Here is a 16860-nt window from a genome sequence, read left to right on the forward strand (position 1 = left end):
CGAACAATTTTCCAAGTGTTGGTAATGTATTCATATGAGATTACCTGCAAACACTATATAAAAAAAACCCTGTAATTTATTTTCAATAACTAATGATCAGTGTTGGGAAGGTTACTTCGGAAATGTAATAGCCTAGGTTACAAGTTACCCTATCTAAAATGTAGGCTAATAAGTAGGAGTGTAACTATTTCAATTACTTTATTAAAGTAATGTAACTGATTACATTTGATTACTTTTCTAAATTTCTAATGCTTTCAACTATTAATCATTTTCAAACATTTAAAGCAGGCAGGATTAATCTTACAGTAGGACTCAACACTGATTACTGTCAGAATTCTTCACCACTTGAATTAAGATTATAATAATTAAATTTTAAAGCACAGCCACCACAAAATCAGACTTTAGCACTGTAGCACCTCTTTTTTACTTTGAGATCGTTCTGAGGTTAAATACAGATATAAAACCAAACAAGGAATAGTTTAATAGCTATGATACTGTTTTTGAAATCAAATCTTGCCTAGTTATGACAGGAAAAACTGGCATCTAACATGGCTTGGAAAAAAGTTAATCTTAAAAAATAAAGCATACACATAAACCCAAATAGTACATAAAACGGTTATCAAATAAGCACAGATTAACATAAAAAGATCATTTCAAAATATTATTTTTATTTAAAGTGTGTATTCGTGAGGAAATGTAAAATAAATATACTGAAAGAACACAACTGTTTTTTTATTTCTTATGATAATTTGAAATTGGAAATATTGTTATAAGGCAAACAAAATGTTAAAAATGAGTTAATTAACAATTAACCTTACACACCTGTAGGTAATTGATATGTGCGTAGGGAAACAGACCAAACCAAGGCCAAATACAAAACACCTCAACATCTAGAGGAGAGGTGCTCGAACAATTTTCCAAGTGTTGGTTGGTAATGTATTCATATGAGATTACCCGCAAACACTATATAAAAAAACCCTGTAATTTATTTTCAATAACTAATGATCAGTGTTGGGAAGGTTACTTCGGAAATGTAATAGCCTAGGTTACAAGTTACCCTATCTAAAATGTAGGCTAATAAGTAGGAGTGTAACTATTTCAATTACTTTATTAAAGTAATGTAACTGATTACATTTGATTACTTTTCTAAATTTCTAATGCTTTCAACTATTAATCATTTTCAAACATTTAAAGCAGGCAGGATTAATCTTACAGTAGGACTCAACACTGATTACTGTCAGAATTCTTCACCACTTGAATTAAGATTATAATAATTAAATTTTAAAGCACAGCCACCACAAAATCAGACTTTAGCACTGTAGCACCTCTTTTTTACTTTGAGATCGTTCTGAGGTTAAATACAGATATAAAACCAAACAAGGAATAGTTTAATAGCTATGATACTGTTTTTGAAATCAAATCTTGCCTAGTTATGACAGGAAAAACTGGCATCTAACATGGCTTGGAAAAAAGTTAATCTTAAAAAATAAAGCATACACATAAACCCAAATAGTACATAAAACGGTTATCAAATAAGCACAGATTAACATAAAAAGATCATTTCAAAATATTATTTTTATTTAAAGTGTGTATTCGTGAGGAAATGTAAAATAAATATACTGAAAGAACACAACTGTTTTTTTATTTCTTATGATAATTTGAAATTGGAAATATTGTTATAAGGCAAACAAAATGTTAAAAATGAGTTAATTAACAATTAACCTTACACACCTGTAGGTAATTGATATGTGCGTAGGGAAACAGACCAAACCAAGGCCAAATACAAAACACCTCAACAATTCTGCACACTATCAACTGCACATATATACTTTATTAACAATGTTTCGGTCCTATGACCTTCATCAGGTATACAAAAATATTCAGGCACAACCTCATTTAAAAACAACATATGACCAATCACAAAATGTCGTAACACATCATATTAGAAACAGCTTGTAGAAAGGTTATCTCAAAACAAAATTTTACTCATGTCATATTGCAATAGACTGAAATACAATACATTAATAATGTCACTCTATAGCATCAGCATTTATACCCATAGGTGAAGTATGAAGAGTAAATATCCAGAATAACTCAATTCCAGAGTTACAAATTTTAAAACACACATGATGAAGGACTGCAGTGACAGCTTTTACTCGTATACTATTGTTTGTTTAGTATTATTTATATTCTGTTATAGTATTTATTAACTTTTGAATTCGTTTTTTTATATATGTTCAGTTTTCATGTTAAATTTACTTTAAGTTTTAGTATAATTTTGTATGTTTGTTTTTAGGTTAGTTACGTTTAATGTATGTTTACTAAACTTTATTTCAGGCAACATTTCTAATTTTTCAAGTTTAAGTTTTTCCCCTGATGTTTGTACTTTATTTCAGTCAGATAATGAATACAATAGCTTTAACAGTTCTAGTTAACAATAACAACACTGATAATACAATATTGATGTGATAATACTATTTCTGAATCACACTGATCTACATCTATGTAGTTAGATCACATAGTTTCACACTTGATCCTTTTAAAACCGTAAAGCCAGGATAGAGAGACTGAGTGAATGTGGTCTTGACTCTTTTGAGAAGGGTCATTGTGTCAGAGACGCTGTAGAAGGACAGAGTCCCTGCACTGTGATCCACATACACTCCTATTCTAGAGGACTGTAGGGGTGCCATGATTTTACTGTGTGCAGAATTATGTGTGAATAACAGATCTAAGTTAGTGTTTCGCAATGTCCAGGATTGATCATTACATCCAAACTCACCCTCGACACCCTTCCTGTCGATGCTCTTATAAGACACTGATATTCCCACCCAACAATTCCCACTCCACTCAACCTCCCAGTACGCACGTCCACACACACTCTCTCTACACAACACTTGAGGGCTGACTTTAAATCTGTCTGGATGTGCAATACACAGCTGGCCTTTGTCAGTATAAGTAACTACAGTGTTCCTCTGAGACAGATGGAGGTGGGTATTTGCTGTGTTTGGATCCAGACGGAGTTGACAGGAAGCTGAAAGAAATAAAATAATAAGAAAAATACATATATATTATAAAGAAATACACAGATTAGAAATAAACTTAAAGAATGAAACAGTAAAATTAGTAAGATTAAAATTAATTAATTTTAAATGTATTCAAATAAAAAAGATTGTTTGTAATATTTCAATCGTGTTTAATCTTTGTTCAATGAGTAGTGAACAATAAGACAAAAAAGAAAGAAAACTTGTATTACTGTAGACACATTTATGAAATCAAGAATTAATGGGCTTTATACTATTAATCAATTAATTCTTTAAAAATATGTAAATAATACTATGTAGTGAATTTGTATGGAATGATGTTTAATAATTTTGTGTCAAAGAAAGAATGGCATTCAGGAAAATAATTTGTTTTCCTGTGAATGAACAGACACAGACAGACATAGACAGACAGACAGACAGGCAGACAGACATAGATAGACAGACAGACAGACAGACAGAGACAGACAGACAGATAGATAGATAGATAGATAGATAGACAGACAGACATAGATAGACAGACAGACAGATAGATAAATAGACAGACAGACATAGATAGACAGACAGACACACAGAGACAGACAGACAGATAGATAGATAGATAGACAGACAGACATAGATAGACAGACAGACAGACAGACATAGACAGACAGACAGACCGACAGACAGACAGAGATAGACAGACAGACATAGACAGACAGACAGAGATAGATAGATAGATAGATAGATAATGTCTATCTATATATCTATCCATCCATGTCTGTCTGTCTATCTATCTGTCTGTTGTTTAAATTCACAGGAAAGCAAATTATTTAACAAAATTATAAAACATCATTCCATACATGTAGATAGATCAACAGACAAACAGGCAGACAGACAGACATATAGACAGATGGATAGAACACCTACATTGTAAGAACTCCTCCCTAGTCTTGGGATTATTGGTGGCAGTGATCTGGATGTATTTCACTATGGAGACCAATGAAGAAGTGTGATGTTTTTATGCAAATGTATTTCAAATATACAATTTAAACATTTATACAACAGGAGTACTATATGTTATAGTTGTTAAATATATCTATAAATTGTATACATCACACCTATAAGTTGCAAGGATGCATCAGGTCACCAGTATTTTACCTCTAGCAGAAATCCGTTCCATCTCCTCTTTACAGAAATCTTCCAGTATCCCTCTCAGCAGTGAGACAGATTTTCCAATATTGTCAAAAGAGAGCTGGGAACTGACAGTGATGTCGAGTATGTTCAAATAAGGCAAAACGGAAGGCCTACAATTCTACAGACACAAAAACAGAACTACAATAAAGACATCAAGCTTAAATAAATTAAATCGACTTTATGCAGGATTTCAATGATAATTCTACTCTACATAAATGTTACACAGATTAAATCCTTATATTATTGGTTAAAGAACTTATCAATAAATAAAATGAGTAAAAGTCCTCTTTAATATCAGGATCCTGTCACCTGAAGGAAATGGATGTGATCGTCTGTGTGTGACAACTGCTCCAGCTCCGTGTCTCTCCTCTTCAGTAAATCATTTGATGACTCCAGTCTCTTCAAGAGCTTTTCAGCTTGACTCACTGCAGCCTTTTCCTGAGCTCTGATCAGCTGTGTGACCTCAGAACGTCTTCTCTCAATGGAGTGGATCAGTTCGGTGAAGATCCTCTCACTGTAATCCACTGTTGCCTGAGCGGAGCGCTGTTAGGACACAAAGCCAGGGTTCTCAGACAGGATGGAAAGTGGCCCGACACTGGACTTCCATGTTGACCTTTTCCAGCTCAAAGCAGTTCTCCTCTAAAAACTCACCTTGTGAGAATCCACAGCCTTTCTAAGCTCCTGAAGTTTTTGCTCGTTCTGCTGGATTTCCTCATTGTATTTTCTGCGTATTTCCTCTAATTGCCTCTGTTGAACAAAGAATGAACAGTAAACTGAGAGATGTTCTTCAATATCAGTTCCTATGAGATTTTCAAAAATCAGCCTGGGTTTCATTTCATACAATCATACAGACCACTGGTGCCAAATAACTTTTATATTGTCATTAATGTTTCAAGATGAACATTTACTGGACTGAAACAACATAGGTTCACTTGATTATTCATACATCTTTTTTTTCTTTTTTTTTTTTAGGAAAATCATGTTAAAATGTGAGTCAAATATGATATATCAGGCTTTTGAGGAACCTTTACATCTCAGTCATCACTGTATTGCACTGTATTTTATGTTTATTTCTCCCTAAAATTAATATCAGAAAGCTTAAGTATTTAAATATCATCTAACTGTGACATATTATTGAAAGATATAGAGTGACAACTGATATTTACATGTATTTTCTGTTAGTAGTATGCAAGTAACAGTAGTCTGCTATACTGTTATAAAGATCTAATTACATGATAAGCTATCTAAAGCCAGATGCATCAAATATGATACAAAACATAAAACAAACAAAATTGGCTTGGCTTCACTTCCACAAGTAAATTAATCAATAAAAAAGGAAAAAATAGGGAAACGCATGAAAATATTACGACAAGGTACATCCTCTTACAAACTATCACATTATTTAGTAACTACAATCAATGTAAAATATTACTTTTTATAATGTAAAATGAAAAGTTCATACCTGTTTGTCTGTCCTCTCTGCTGCAGCTGTTCTAGTTTTATGCTTTTGGTGTTTGTCCAGCATACACATCATACAAATACACTCCTGGTCAGTTTGACAGAAAACTTCTAGAGGCCTGTCATGTGTCTTACAGATCATCTGCTGGAGCCGTTCAGTTGCTTCCATCAAATGGTGTTTCTTGTCTTTGAAGAAATTCTCGTGCTGTTCAAGGTGAACTTGACAGTAGGAGTTCATGCACATCAAGCAGGATTTGACGGCTTTGCGTTTTCTTCCAGTACAGACGCTGCACTCCACATCTCCAGGACCAGCAGGAGCAGCAGCAGGTTGTTGGAGTGTTGTCTTCCCCAGTTTCTCCACCATTTCAGCCAGTATGGTGTTTTTGCTCAGTACAGGTCTTGGAGTGAAGGCCTGTCTGCATTGGGGACAGCTGTAGACCCCCTTCTCATCATCCTGATTCCAGCAGTCTGTAATACAGACCATACAGTAAGTGTGTCCACAGGGAAGAGCCACAGGCTCCTTCAGGAGATCCAGACATACTGGACAGCAGAACTGGTCCGGAGCCACTGAAATACTGGCTTCTGCCATTTCACCATGTGCACACGGATAAAACCGCGGGACCACCGCTTTTTCCGTTTCCTGGTTTTGTTTCCGAAAAAACGAAACTCAATGTAAGGAGTCATCCAGTAGGAGGCGGTTTGTCTCTCAGCCTGTACTTACAATGCTGCAAGATTTTCAACCACAGGGTGTCACTATTTTCATGCTTTGGTAAATCACAAAAAAATGGTCCCACTTTATATTAGGTGGCCTTCACTACTATGTACTTGCATCAAAAAAATAAGTACAGTGTACTTATTGTGTTGCAAAACACTTTTGCTTCCCTATGGAAGCCAGTTGTGGTATGGGTAGGTTTAAGGGTGGGTTAAGGTGTAGACTAAGGGATGGATGGGCCAACAGTGTAATTATAAATGTAATTAATTTATGAATTAATTACAGATGTAAATACATGCAGGTATTTTTTTTAAATAAAAGTGCAATGTAAAAACATACACAATAAGTTAATCAAATTAAAATTGATATCAAGTGATTAATTTAAATGTAAATGCATAGTAGTTAAGGCCACCTAATATAAAGTGGGACCAACAAATATTAATATTTATTAAGATTTCATTTTGTATATTTTCATTTAAATTTTAGTAATTTTATTGTGCATTTTAATTTTTTTAAACGTCTATGTACTTTTATATAGTTAATATATTTTTTCGTTTTTTGTTATTTTAGTACATCAAGTTTACAGTAGTACATCAACTAAATAAAAATGTGAAATGTTGCCTTGGCAGCTAGCATGAATAAAATACATTTAAGTTTTTTTTTTTAATATATATTTTATTTCAGTTAACAAGTAATGAAAATGTTTTTGTTTAATGATTTTATTTGTTTTTTAAAATTTTATTTTTATTACCTATAGTACCTAAAGTACCTATATATTACCTATAGTACAACTACAAATAACCTGCATATAAGTCATAATAATAATAATAATAATAAGCAATGACTTATTAATAATAATAACTAGCAATGACTTGCTAAGTCCTAATTATTACATAAAAAGTCAAAATATGACAAAATGTTTAAATTAGAAGACAAAATTACTTTAATGCCATAATTGACTTTTAATGTCATAATTTCAATTTTTGCCATGATTGTGAATTTTATAGTATCATTTTGACTTTTTAATCTCATAATTATGACTTGTGACCTATGATTTTTATTTCATAATTATGATTTACCAAAGCATGATTTTATTTTCGGCAATGTGCTTCCCATAATTCTGTAACTTTAAAATAAACATAAAAATGTAAAAAAATATTGGGTATTTCTGTGTTGTAGAAAATATTCAATGTTAACTATATTAATATTTGTAATATTGGAGATAGCAGGGTCATTGCTAAAGTTCATGGGGCCTGGGACAAAACATTTTATGGGACCTTTCCCCTCAATAATTATTTATTGTATCACAAACCTCAAATACACAATTAGTAGGCTATAATAGCAGACATCTCATTTTATCATTCAGATAGAATTAAATTCTTATATAGACAACTGAAATGCAATTATGGATATTCAAGCCATACCATTTTATATTAAAACTGTTAAAACTGATGTTAAAACCAAGTAGCTGTGTTTTGGAACATGATAGCTGGTTCCTAGCTGGTCATTAGCTGGTGCAAGCTGGTTGTTAACTGGTTGTCCATGTTCAAAATCATCTTGGCCACTTTAAACTAGTGTGACAAGATGGTTTGTTTATTGCTATTCCAAGATGATTGACCAGTTTGCACCAGCTAATGGCCAGCTTGAATCAGCTAATGACCAACTACAAACCAGCTACCATATTACAGCAAGCCATCTCAGATGGATTCTTCCAGCAGGGAAGGGCTTGCCATGAATTTCATGGGTGTGTGAATCCCAGAAGGCTGTCATCATGGCTCATGACTGCTCATCTTAATGTCTTTGCTGTCACATAATAACGCAGGGCCACACAGAACGTTCCTGTTGAGAATTATTTGAGGACTTTAGCAAGGACAGTCGTGTTTTTTCTGAGACTATGGTTACTTTCTGGACCTGTCTGGGAAATTTGAGCATCTTTTGTGCTGTGATAGTACAAGTGTCTGGAATCAACAGAACCTTCTACATTGGAATTCAAGAGGAAAATTGGAATTACGCACCGAGTGGCCATAATCTGATAATTGGGAAACCTATTGCAGTGGATGAGTGAGATTACTATTTATGTATTATATTATTTATTATTATTATTATTACTATATATTAATATAGAATATATTTACATTTTACACACACACACATTCTATAATCTTCTTTATTAATTACAATTCATCTGATTGAAACAGGACAAAACAGTAAATGTTTATATATTTATATGCTTTTCTTTAAAATTGTCCATAAAATGTATAGTGTGTTGTATAGTGTATATATACTGAGTATATATAAAATTCCTGACAAAAGTATCTCTATATTCTATATTCACTCTTTTCTAGTTCGTACAATGAAATTCAGCTGTGTGAATACATACAGCATCAACTGGAAAAAAAAACGATCTACTATCAGACGCTATTATGCCTTTTTTGGAAACTCAGACATGCCGTCACATGATTCATTTTGAGTTTTTTTTTGGCATCCTCCCACCTGCACCTTTTCTCTGTACTCATCTACTAAACTCTGTAGCTGTTCTCTCTTTCTGACAGTTTTGAGGATTGACCTTTTCTAGACAATATCTGGTAGTTTGATATACTGTAACTGTATTCATTTGGGGAATACATTTGATATAGCTTTCCTGGTAAATAATAAATAATTCCTTACATTTATATAGTGCTTTTCTGGGCACTCAAAGCGCTTTACATAGAAGGGGGGAATCTCCTCAACCACCACCAGTGTGCAGCATCCACCTGGATGATGCGACGGCAGCCATATTGCGCCAGATCACCCACCACACACCAGCTTATTGGTGGAGAGAAGACAGAGTGATGAAGCCAATCAGCAGATATGGGGATGGTTAGGAGGCCATGATGGTCAGAGGCCAATGGGCGAATTTGGCCAGGATGCCGGGGTTACACCCCTACTCTTTTTCGAAGGACATCCTGGGATTTCTAATGACCACAGAGAGTCAGGACCTCGGTTTAACGTCTCATCCGAAAGACGGTGATTTTTGTCAGTATAGTGTCCCCGTCAATACATTGGGGCGTTAGGACCCACACAGACCACAGAGTGAGCACCCCCTGCTGGCCTCACTAACACCTCTTCCAGCAGCAACCTAGTTTTCCCAGGAGGTCTCCCATCCAGGTACTGACCAGGCTCAACCCTGCTTAGCTTCAGTGGGCAACCAGTCTTGGGCTGCAGGGTGATATGGCTGCTGACACCAGTGCCCACTAGGAAATTTCCACCACCAACCTTGAATTTTACACATTAAATAAAAAGTGTTTCATCATTCATAAATAGAGGCTTACTGAAGATAAAGACATATTATAAGATTTTTTTTTTATATTTCCCTGCATTTTTTGAGTTTTAGTAATTAAATATATACATTGCTCACAACACAACACATGTTATTTATCACATTTCAGTGATGGATTTGTAATGTTTAATGCCCAAAATACCTTTAAAAGCGTATTTTCTATGCATTATAATGGATTTATCGAAGTTGCATATCCTTGAATTACCAATTTATTTTCTCATTTTATTTTACAATAATCTCCACAATTTCTTATAATCCCATTGGGTTTACAGGTATATTGGAAAATTGTCTTATCTTTCTCATGGCTCAGGTATGCATCAGTATTCCTGCAGCGCGGGCCTCGGCGGATTGGCAGTGTGTACAAAAAGGCGATATACAAGCAGTACACGGATGCTTCTTATTCTCAAGAGATCTCCAAACCCACCTGGCTGGGCTATTTGGGCCCCATACTGAGGGCCGAGGTCCATGATGTCATCATCGTGCACCTGAAGAACTACGCCTCAAGACGTTACTCCATTCATCCTCACGGTGTCTTCTATGCGAAGGACTCCGAAGGTAAAACCTATTTCTCTGTCATTCGCTTCTTATATATTTCAAATATTCCACTTTTACTTGTGTTGACTTCCTCCTGTCTCCACTAGGCGCGCTGTATCCAGACGGAACCTCAGACACTCTGAAGAAGGATGACGGGGTTCCACCGGGTGGAAATTACACCTACATCTGGACTGTGAAGCCAGATTATGCTCCTCAAAAGGGTGACGCCAATTGCCTGACATGGGCCTACCACTCCCATGTCAGTGCTTCACAAGACATTTCCTCTGGGCTTATTGGAGCCCTTCTCACCTGTAAGAAAGGTAAAGCTTCAGCAGACATTCTCATTGTCAGAAAAAATTTTTTTTTAGATAAAGGTCAACTAGAGTTGCTTTAAATGATTAGTTCCCCCAAAAATTGTTACTCACCCTCATGTTGTTCCAAACCTGTAAGATCTTCGTTCATCTTCTGAACACAAATTAAGATATTTTTTGATGAAATCCCAGAGCTTTCTGGCCCTGCATAGACAGCAATGCAACTGACACCTTCAAGGCCCAGAAAGGTAGTAAGGACATCGTTATAATAGTCCATGTAACGGCAGTGGCTCAACCGTAATGTTATGAAGCTACGAACTTTTTGTGCGCGAAGAAAACAAAAATAATTACTTTATTCAACAATTTCTTCTTTTCCGTGTCAGTCTTCGACATGCGTTCACGAGAGTACAACGACACATGCATGCGACGGCGTTCTGACATACAACTCGGATGAGCTGCTCCTTGTTCTCAATCAGAGCAATGCACACATATGCATTGTGGTGTTCTCTTGAATGTGCGACGGAGACTGACATAGAAGAGAAGAAATTGTTGAATAAAGTTATTTTTTGTTTTCTTTGTGCACAAAAGTATTCTTGTAGCCTTATAAAATTAGACTGCATATACTGAATTGCATATCAAATCAAAATGTCGCTCTCAGGAACCCTGCGTACTTCAGATCACCATCAAAATCAACGTGCTGATGTGGACCAGGAACTTGTCCTCATGTTTAGTGTGGTGGATGAGAACATCAGCTGGTACCTGAAAGAGAACATCCAGGCCTTCTGCTCTGATCCATATGGTGTGGACCCTGCCAGAGAAGATTTCCAAGAATCCAACATGATGCATGGTACATACCGGATTATTTACTATGAAATACAATTGTCGCTGTTCAGACATTAAAGACAAAAAGAAAATGGTGTGGTGAGTTTTTTGCAATGGAAACACAAGTTACACAGTTTGAGTCATTATGTAATTTTTCATCCATTTTTAGCCATTAATGGGTACATGTACGGCAACCTACCAGGCACTGAGTTTTGCCAAAACCACACGGTTGCTTTGCATCTCTTTGGCATGGGGAACGAGATCGACATTCACTCTGTTTATTTCCACGGACACACACTCCTGGACCGCGGGCACCGTGTGGATGTCCTGAGTCTGTTTTCTGCCACCTTTGCCACTGCAGAGATGGTCCCTGCGACAATAGGGACGTGGCTCTTGAACTGCCAAGTCAACGATCATCTGAAAGGTAATTTTTGACCAAGCATGTTGATAAAATGACAACATAATAAGGACAAATAAATAAATAAATACTATACTGAGTAGAAAAAACTGAATAATGGAAACCAAATTAAAAAGTAATATTTATATTGGTATAGTATAGGTCTTCATACATGAAAATATATAGAAAGATTACTTGAGTTAAAGAAGTTAAGTTCATTTTTGAGATTTTATTGATTTAGAACAAAAAAGAAATGAACAAAATGTTGACCAAGATTTTTAGAAATTTCAGTTTCTTTAAGGAGCTGTACTTACTGTACCTATGCCTACATGGAACATAGTTATGCTCTTCCATGTTGTCTTCCACAGCTGGTATGCAGGCCTTGTTCAAAGTTTCGTCCTGCAAGGATGAGATGAACTCCACAGTTCATCTCAGTGGGAAGATTAGGAAGTATTTCATTGCTGCTGAGAAGATTCGGTGGGACTATGCACCATCAGGGATGGACAAACTGACCAATGAGTCGCTGACCAAACCTGGGAGGTCTAACATCTGATTATAATTCACAATCACACATTTTACATACACTTCAAACCATTATGAAAGTCAATATAAAGTTAATAATAATAATTCTTGGTTGTCCTTAGCGTTTCAGAGATGTTCTTCGGGATGAGTGGTGGCCGACTTGGTGGAAAGTATTGGAAAGTGGTTTACAGAGAATATACAGATAAGAGTTTCACCTTAAAGAGAAAACGAACCAGTGCTGAGGCTCATCTAGGCATTTTGGGTAAGATCTAAATCATTATAATGCCAATAATATTTTTTAACTTCTGTTAGTTAATAAGTGTTTTATGAGTTTGATTCAAACCTTTCAGTCACATTTAGTTATCATGGTGCCTGTAGGTCCGATACTGAGGGCCGAAGTTGGAGACACCTTTCAGGTGATGTTTATGAACAAGGCTGACAGAATCTACAGTATCCAGCCTCACGGACTCCACTACGACAAACCCTTTGAGGGCGTCTTTTATCAAGATGGTGAGACTTGTTTTACACCATCTGGATAACTTATGCCAATCAAAAGTTTTGTTAGGCCCTAGACAGATAAATGTCTTTGAATGTACTGTAGGTATAAAAAGGAAAGGATATCAGGTTCAGCCAGGTGAAAGGTTCACCTACAGGTGGCAGTTGAGGGAGGGACCGTCTGAAAGTGACCCTCCCTGTATTTCCTACCTGTACTTCTCCTCCAGCGATCCAGTCAGAGACACCAACTCTGGTCTCATAGGCCCACTGCTGGTTTGTAAGAAAGATGCACTGGATTCCAATGGTGCTCAGGTAAAATAAGATTGGGTGCTGGATTGGCCCATGATTTTAAAATAATTACTTTTTATATGTAGATACACATGTATGATGTGATTTTTCTTACAGAAAGACATCAATCTGGAGTTTTTTCTGCTGTTTACAGTGTTTGATGAAAATCTCAGCTGGTACTTGAATCAGAACATTGAAACCTATGACACCAATGAATCAGAATTAGAGAATATGGAGTTCTGGGAGAGCAATAAAATGCATGGTATTTACGCACACACACACCTTAGTTCTGTCTGCCCGGGATATGCTTCATTTTCTGTCTGCCTTTCTGAACATACTCAAAGTCCCGTCTCTAGTATGCACCTCTGATCATGAACTTGACACATGCGTGCTATGACTTATTTGTGACATTTTCTCTATACTTCATCTTCTGTTGTTTTAATTAGTATTTTCCATCTTCTGTAAGTAGTTCTTAAAATCAAAGGCCCAACTAGTAAGGTGGCAATCTGTCTGGTTTTTGGTCAGACAGTATAGTTTTGAAATAACATATCCACCTACTAGCATACTGTAGTCTTGAGCCGGACGCTCATCTTCCTTTTAAGATCGTCACTATTTAATATCAAATTAATAAATTCCTTAAAAGTCAATACTGTATATATAGACAGTTTTATAGACAGAATAGTTACAGAATCACAGCAGAACAGATCTCTGATCAACACAGGGTTTCATTCCTGAATGATTCAGCGTTTTTTAATGATTTAGGGGAGTCAATGATTCAATGACCAATTCCTGAAGAATGAATCCGCTGTTTGGAATGAATCAATTGAATGAATGAATCAATCAATCAATGAATGACTCACTCATTTTCACTCATTAAAAAATGCCCTTGGAAATCAGTTTCAGAGTTTTGGAAATCACACCACCAACTGCATTATATTTGGGCATATGCGCAAACACCTTCCTTCTCACGCAGACAGATTACAAATTTAAGTATAGCGGTAAACAGACAAATGAAGCATATTTTTGGCTTAAAAATCAGAACCCCAATTTAGAAATTTGACGACCCAGAATAATGGTCAAATATCAGCTGAAAGTTTAAAATCCATTCAAGAACTTTCTTTTGTGTAATGTAGCTGTGAACGGATTAATGTATGGGAACCTGCCTGGCCTTGAGATGAATAAAGGGTCAAAGGTCAGATGGCACCTGATGGGACTTGGCACAGAGATGGACATGCATGGTATTTACTTCCAAGGCAACACCTTCCAGAGACACGGAACAACTCGTGACACTCTGGGCCTGTTCCCACACACTACAGTCACAGTGTCCATGCAACCAGATGTCAGTGGTCAGTATATCTATCTATACACACACACATACACAAACACACACATAAGCAATAAAAGTCTGCTTTGCACCTTCTACATATTTCCTTTGTTTGTAGGTGTATTTGAGGTGAGCTGTCTAGTCTCTGATCACTATGTTGGTGGGATGAGACAGCTGTACAGAGTGATGGGCTCAGAGGATGAGGACATCTCAGTGTTAGAGTCTCAAATAATAGAGTATTTCATCTGTGCTGAAGAGGTAGAGTGGGACTACTCACCTGATCGCACCTGGGAGCTGCAGAACTTCAACACGACTGAGGACAACAGGTCGGTTAATATACAACATCTTTTGCTGGAGTTGCAGTATTTGAATGGGATTTGTAACCAGATTCTTGTCTCAGTCCCGGCAGTTTATTTGTGGGAACGGGAAAGAACAGACTAGGCTCCAGATATAAGAAAGCAGTTTATCGAGAATACACTGATGCCACCTTCAGGACAAGGAAACTGAGACAGCCTCAAGAGGAACACTTGGAGATTTTAGGTGACTTAATAACGATTCAAATGTTTGTTCTGCCTAATAAATCAGGCTTTCCTCATTTGAATTAATGAATGATAATCTGTGTGATAATCTTTATAGGACCTATAATCCAAGCTGAAGTAGGTCAGGTTTTGCTGATCACATTCATGAACAAAGCCAGCCATCCTTACTCAATACAGGCACATGGAGTCAGGACCTCTTCTAAACCAGAGGCCGTCATGCCAGGTAGAGGAAGTTGAAACCTCCACCATTTGCCTCCTTATCTCACCTGTGAAATGTATACAAAAACACCTTCAAGGATTCATAAAGCTGTGTGTTTTGAGCATTACCTGACTTCTGCTACGTTTACCCATTACACAGATGAGACATAATGTTCTTGTTGTGAATGCAAATGAAACTGTTTACTGCAGGAAATATGACTCAGTACTGGTGGATCATTCCAGTGAAATCTGGCCCAGGAGTGTCTGACCCAAACTGCATTGCATTTGCCTACCGCTCAGCTGTGGACTTTGTTAAGGTAAAGCTCTTAATAACATAAATAGAGTTTTAATTCCTTACTGAATGTCACATTATAATGATAGTTCTTCTTCTTATACTGTATAACAACATTATTGTTGTTTATTTATTTAGCCTTTTTATTGTGACAGTAATAATAATAGTAATAATAATATCATAAATAGTATTTATTTATGCATTTGTAATATTTTATAGGACACAGCCAGTGGTCTCATTGGGCCATTAATAATCTGCAGGAGAGGTGTACTGGACCAGGACAGACAGAGAACGGATGTGGATAGAGAATTTGCTCTCCTCTTCATGGTGTTTGATGAGAATAAATCCTGGTACCTGGAGGAAAACATTCAGTCCTACTACAACAGCTCAGAACCTATTCTGAGAGATGCTGAGTTTCAGAAAAGCAACAAGATGTATGGTGAGAGCTCACAAGTAAATGCAACCCAACCCTATAGTACTTTGCTGTGATATGCTAAAAAAAAAGTCAAATTATGACCACTAGGAGGCATTATTTGATATATGATGGACTGAATGGGATTCACTATTTGTGTTGTACATAACTGTATAGATGTAAAAAGGACAATTGTAGAAACTACATTAATGTAATTTTGTCTCAGAGTTTTATTTTCTGCCACTACTGACAGGGATCAACGGGAAGCTCTATGCAAACCTTCATGGTCTAGAAATGGTGGAGGGAGAAAGGGTGGTTTGGTACCTGTTTGGGATGGGCAATGAAGCAGACATTCACACCGTCCATTTTCACGCTGAGACCTTCACCTACAAGGTGCACAATACGCAATCAGATTCAATAGAATGAAATTATTTTTCAATGAAATTACTACAGTGTTGTCTGCAAGCAGTTTTCAAACACTAAACGCAAACATTATTATGACTTTTTCTCAGGCAGATGAGGCTCACCGTACTGATGTGTATGACCTGATCCCAGGATCATTTCAGACGTTGGAGATGGTGGCAGAGGTCAATGGAACGTGGCTTCTGCACTGTCATGTTGCTAACCACATCCGTGCTGGAATGGAGACGACTTTTATTGTCAAACCCCGATCAGGTGAGTTACAGTTTTATTGGCTTTGTCACTAATGGCTTTATTTCACAAATGTGGACTCACGGTTTGGAGATATGATGTCTGTGGTCTTTTCTTCCGCAGGTGGTGGCAGAGTGAGGACAGATTTAAGCATTCTTTGCTTTCTGCTCACAACCTTCATGCTCAGACTGATATGCTGATCTTTCTGTGGACATATACTACTTGACCACAATCTCAACAGATTTATTTCTAACACTGTACCGTTCAAAAGTTTAGGGCCGGTAGTACTATTAAATGTTTTTGAAAGAAGTCTGTAATGCTCACCAAGGCTGCATTTATTTGATCAAAATACAGTAAAACAGTATTGTGAAA

At 36.4% G+C, this 16860-nt stretch overlaps 2 protein-coding genes across 2 annotated transcripts; one reads left to right on the forward strand and one right to left on the reverse strand.

The window, feature by feature from the left end:
- Positions 1-2377: 2377 nt before the first annotated feature.
- Positions 2378-6261, reverse strand: LOC107720579 (E3 ubiquitin/ISG15 ligase TRIM25-like). Its single transcript, XM_016528303.1, has 6 exons — positions 5677-6261; positions 4866-4961; positions 4524-4757; positions 4179-4332; positions 3948-4007; positions 2378-3031 (listed from the first exon to the last, which is right to left on the reverse strand). Exons 1-6 carry the CDS (start codon positions 6259-6261, stop codon positions 2502-2504), a joined length of 1659 nt encoding a protein of 552 aa, XP_016383789.1. The 3' UTR covers positions 2378-2501.
- A 2017-nt stretch (positions 6262-8278) lies between these two features.
- On the forward strand, positions 8279-16688 carry hephl1b (hephaestin-like 1b). The gene is made up of 19 exons (XM_016528280.1): positions 8279-8445; positions 10014-10258; positions 10345-10557; positions 11207-11395; positions 11540-11794; positions 12136-12307; positions 12412-12551; positions 12668-12799; positions 12891-13096; positions 13190-13334; positions 14206-14418; positions 14515-14722; positions 14797-14936; positions 15033-15158; positions 15344-15450; positions 15645-15864; positions 16091-16230; positions 16350-16512; positions 16612-16688. The coding sequence occupies exons 1-19, from the start codon at positions 8279-8281 to the stop codon at positions 16686-16688; spliced, it is 3258 nt and encodes a 1085-aa protein (XP_016383766.1).
- The last annotated feature ends 172 nt before the right edge of the window (positions 16689-16860 follow it).

The sequence above is a fragment of the Sinocyclocheilus rhinocerous genome, unplaced genomic scaffold (assembly GCF_001515625.1).
Source record: "Sinocyclocheilus rhinocerous isolate Xijiao unplaced genomic scaffold, SAMN03320098_v1.1 scaffold603, whole genome shotgun sequence".
NCBI lineage: Eukaryota > Metazoa > Chordata > Actinopteri > Cypriniformes > Cyprinidae > Sinocyclocheilus > Sinocyclocheilus rhinocerous.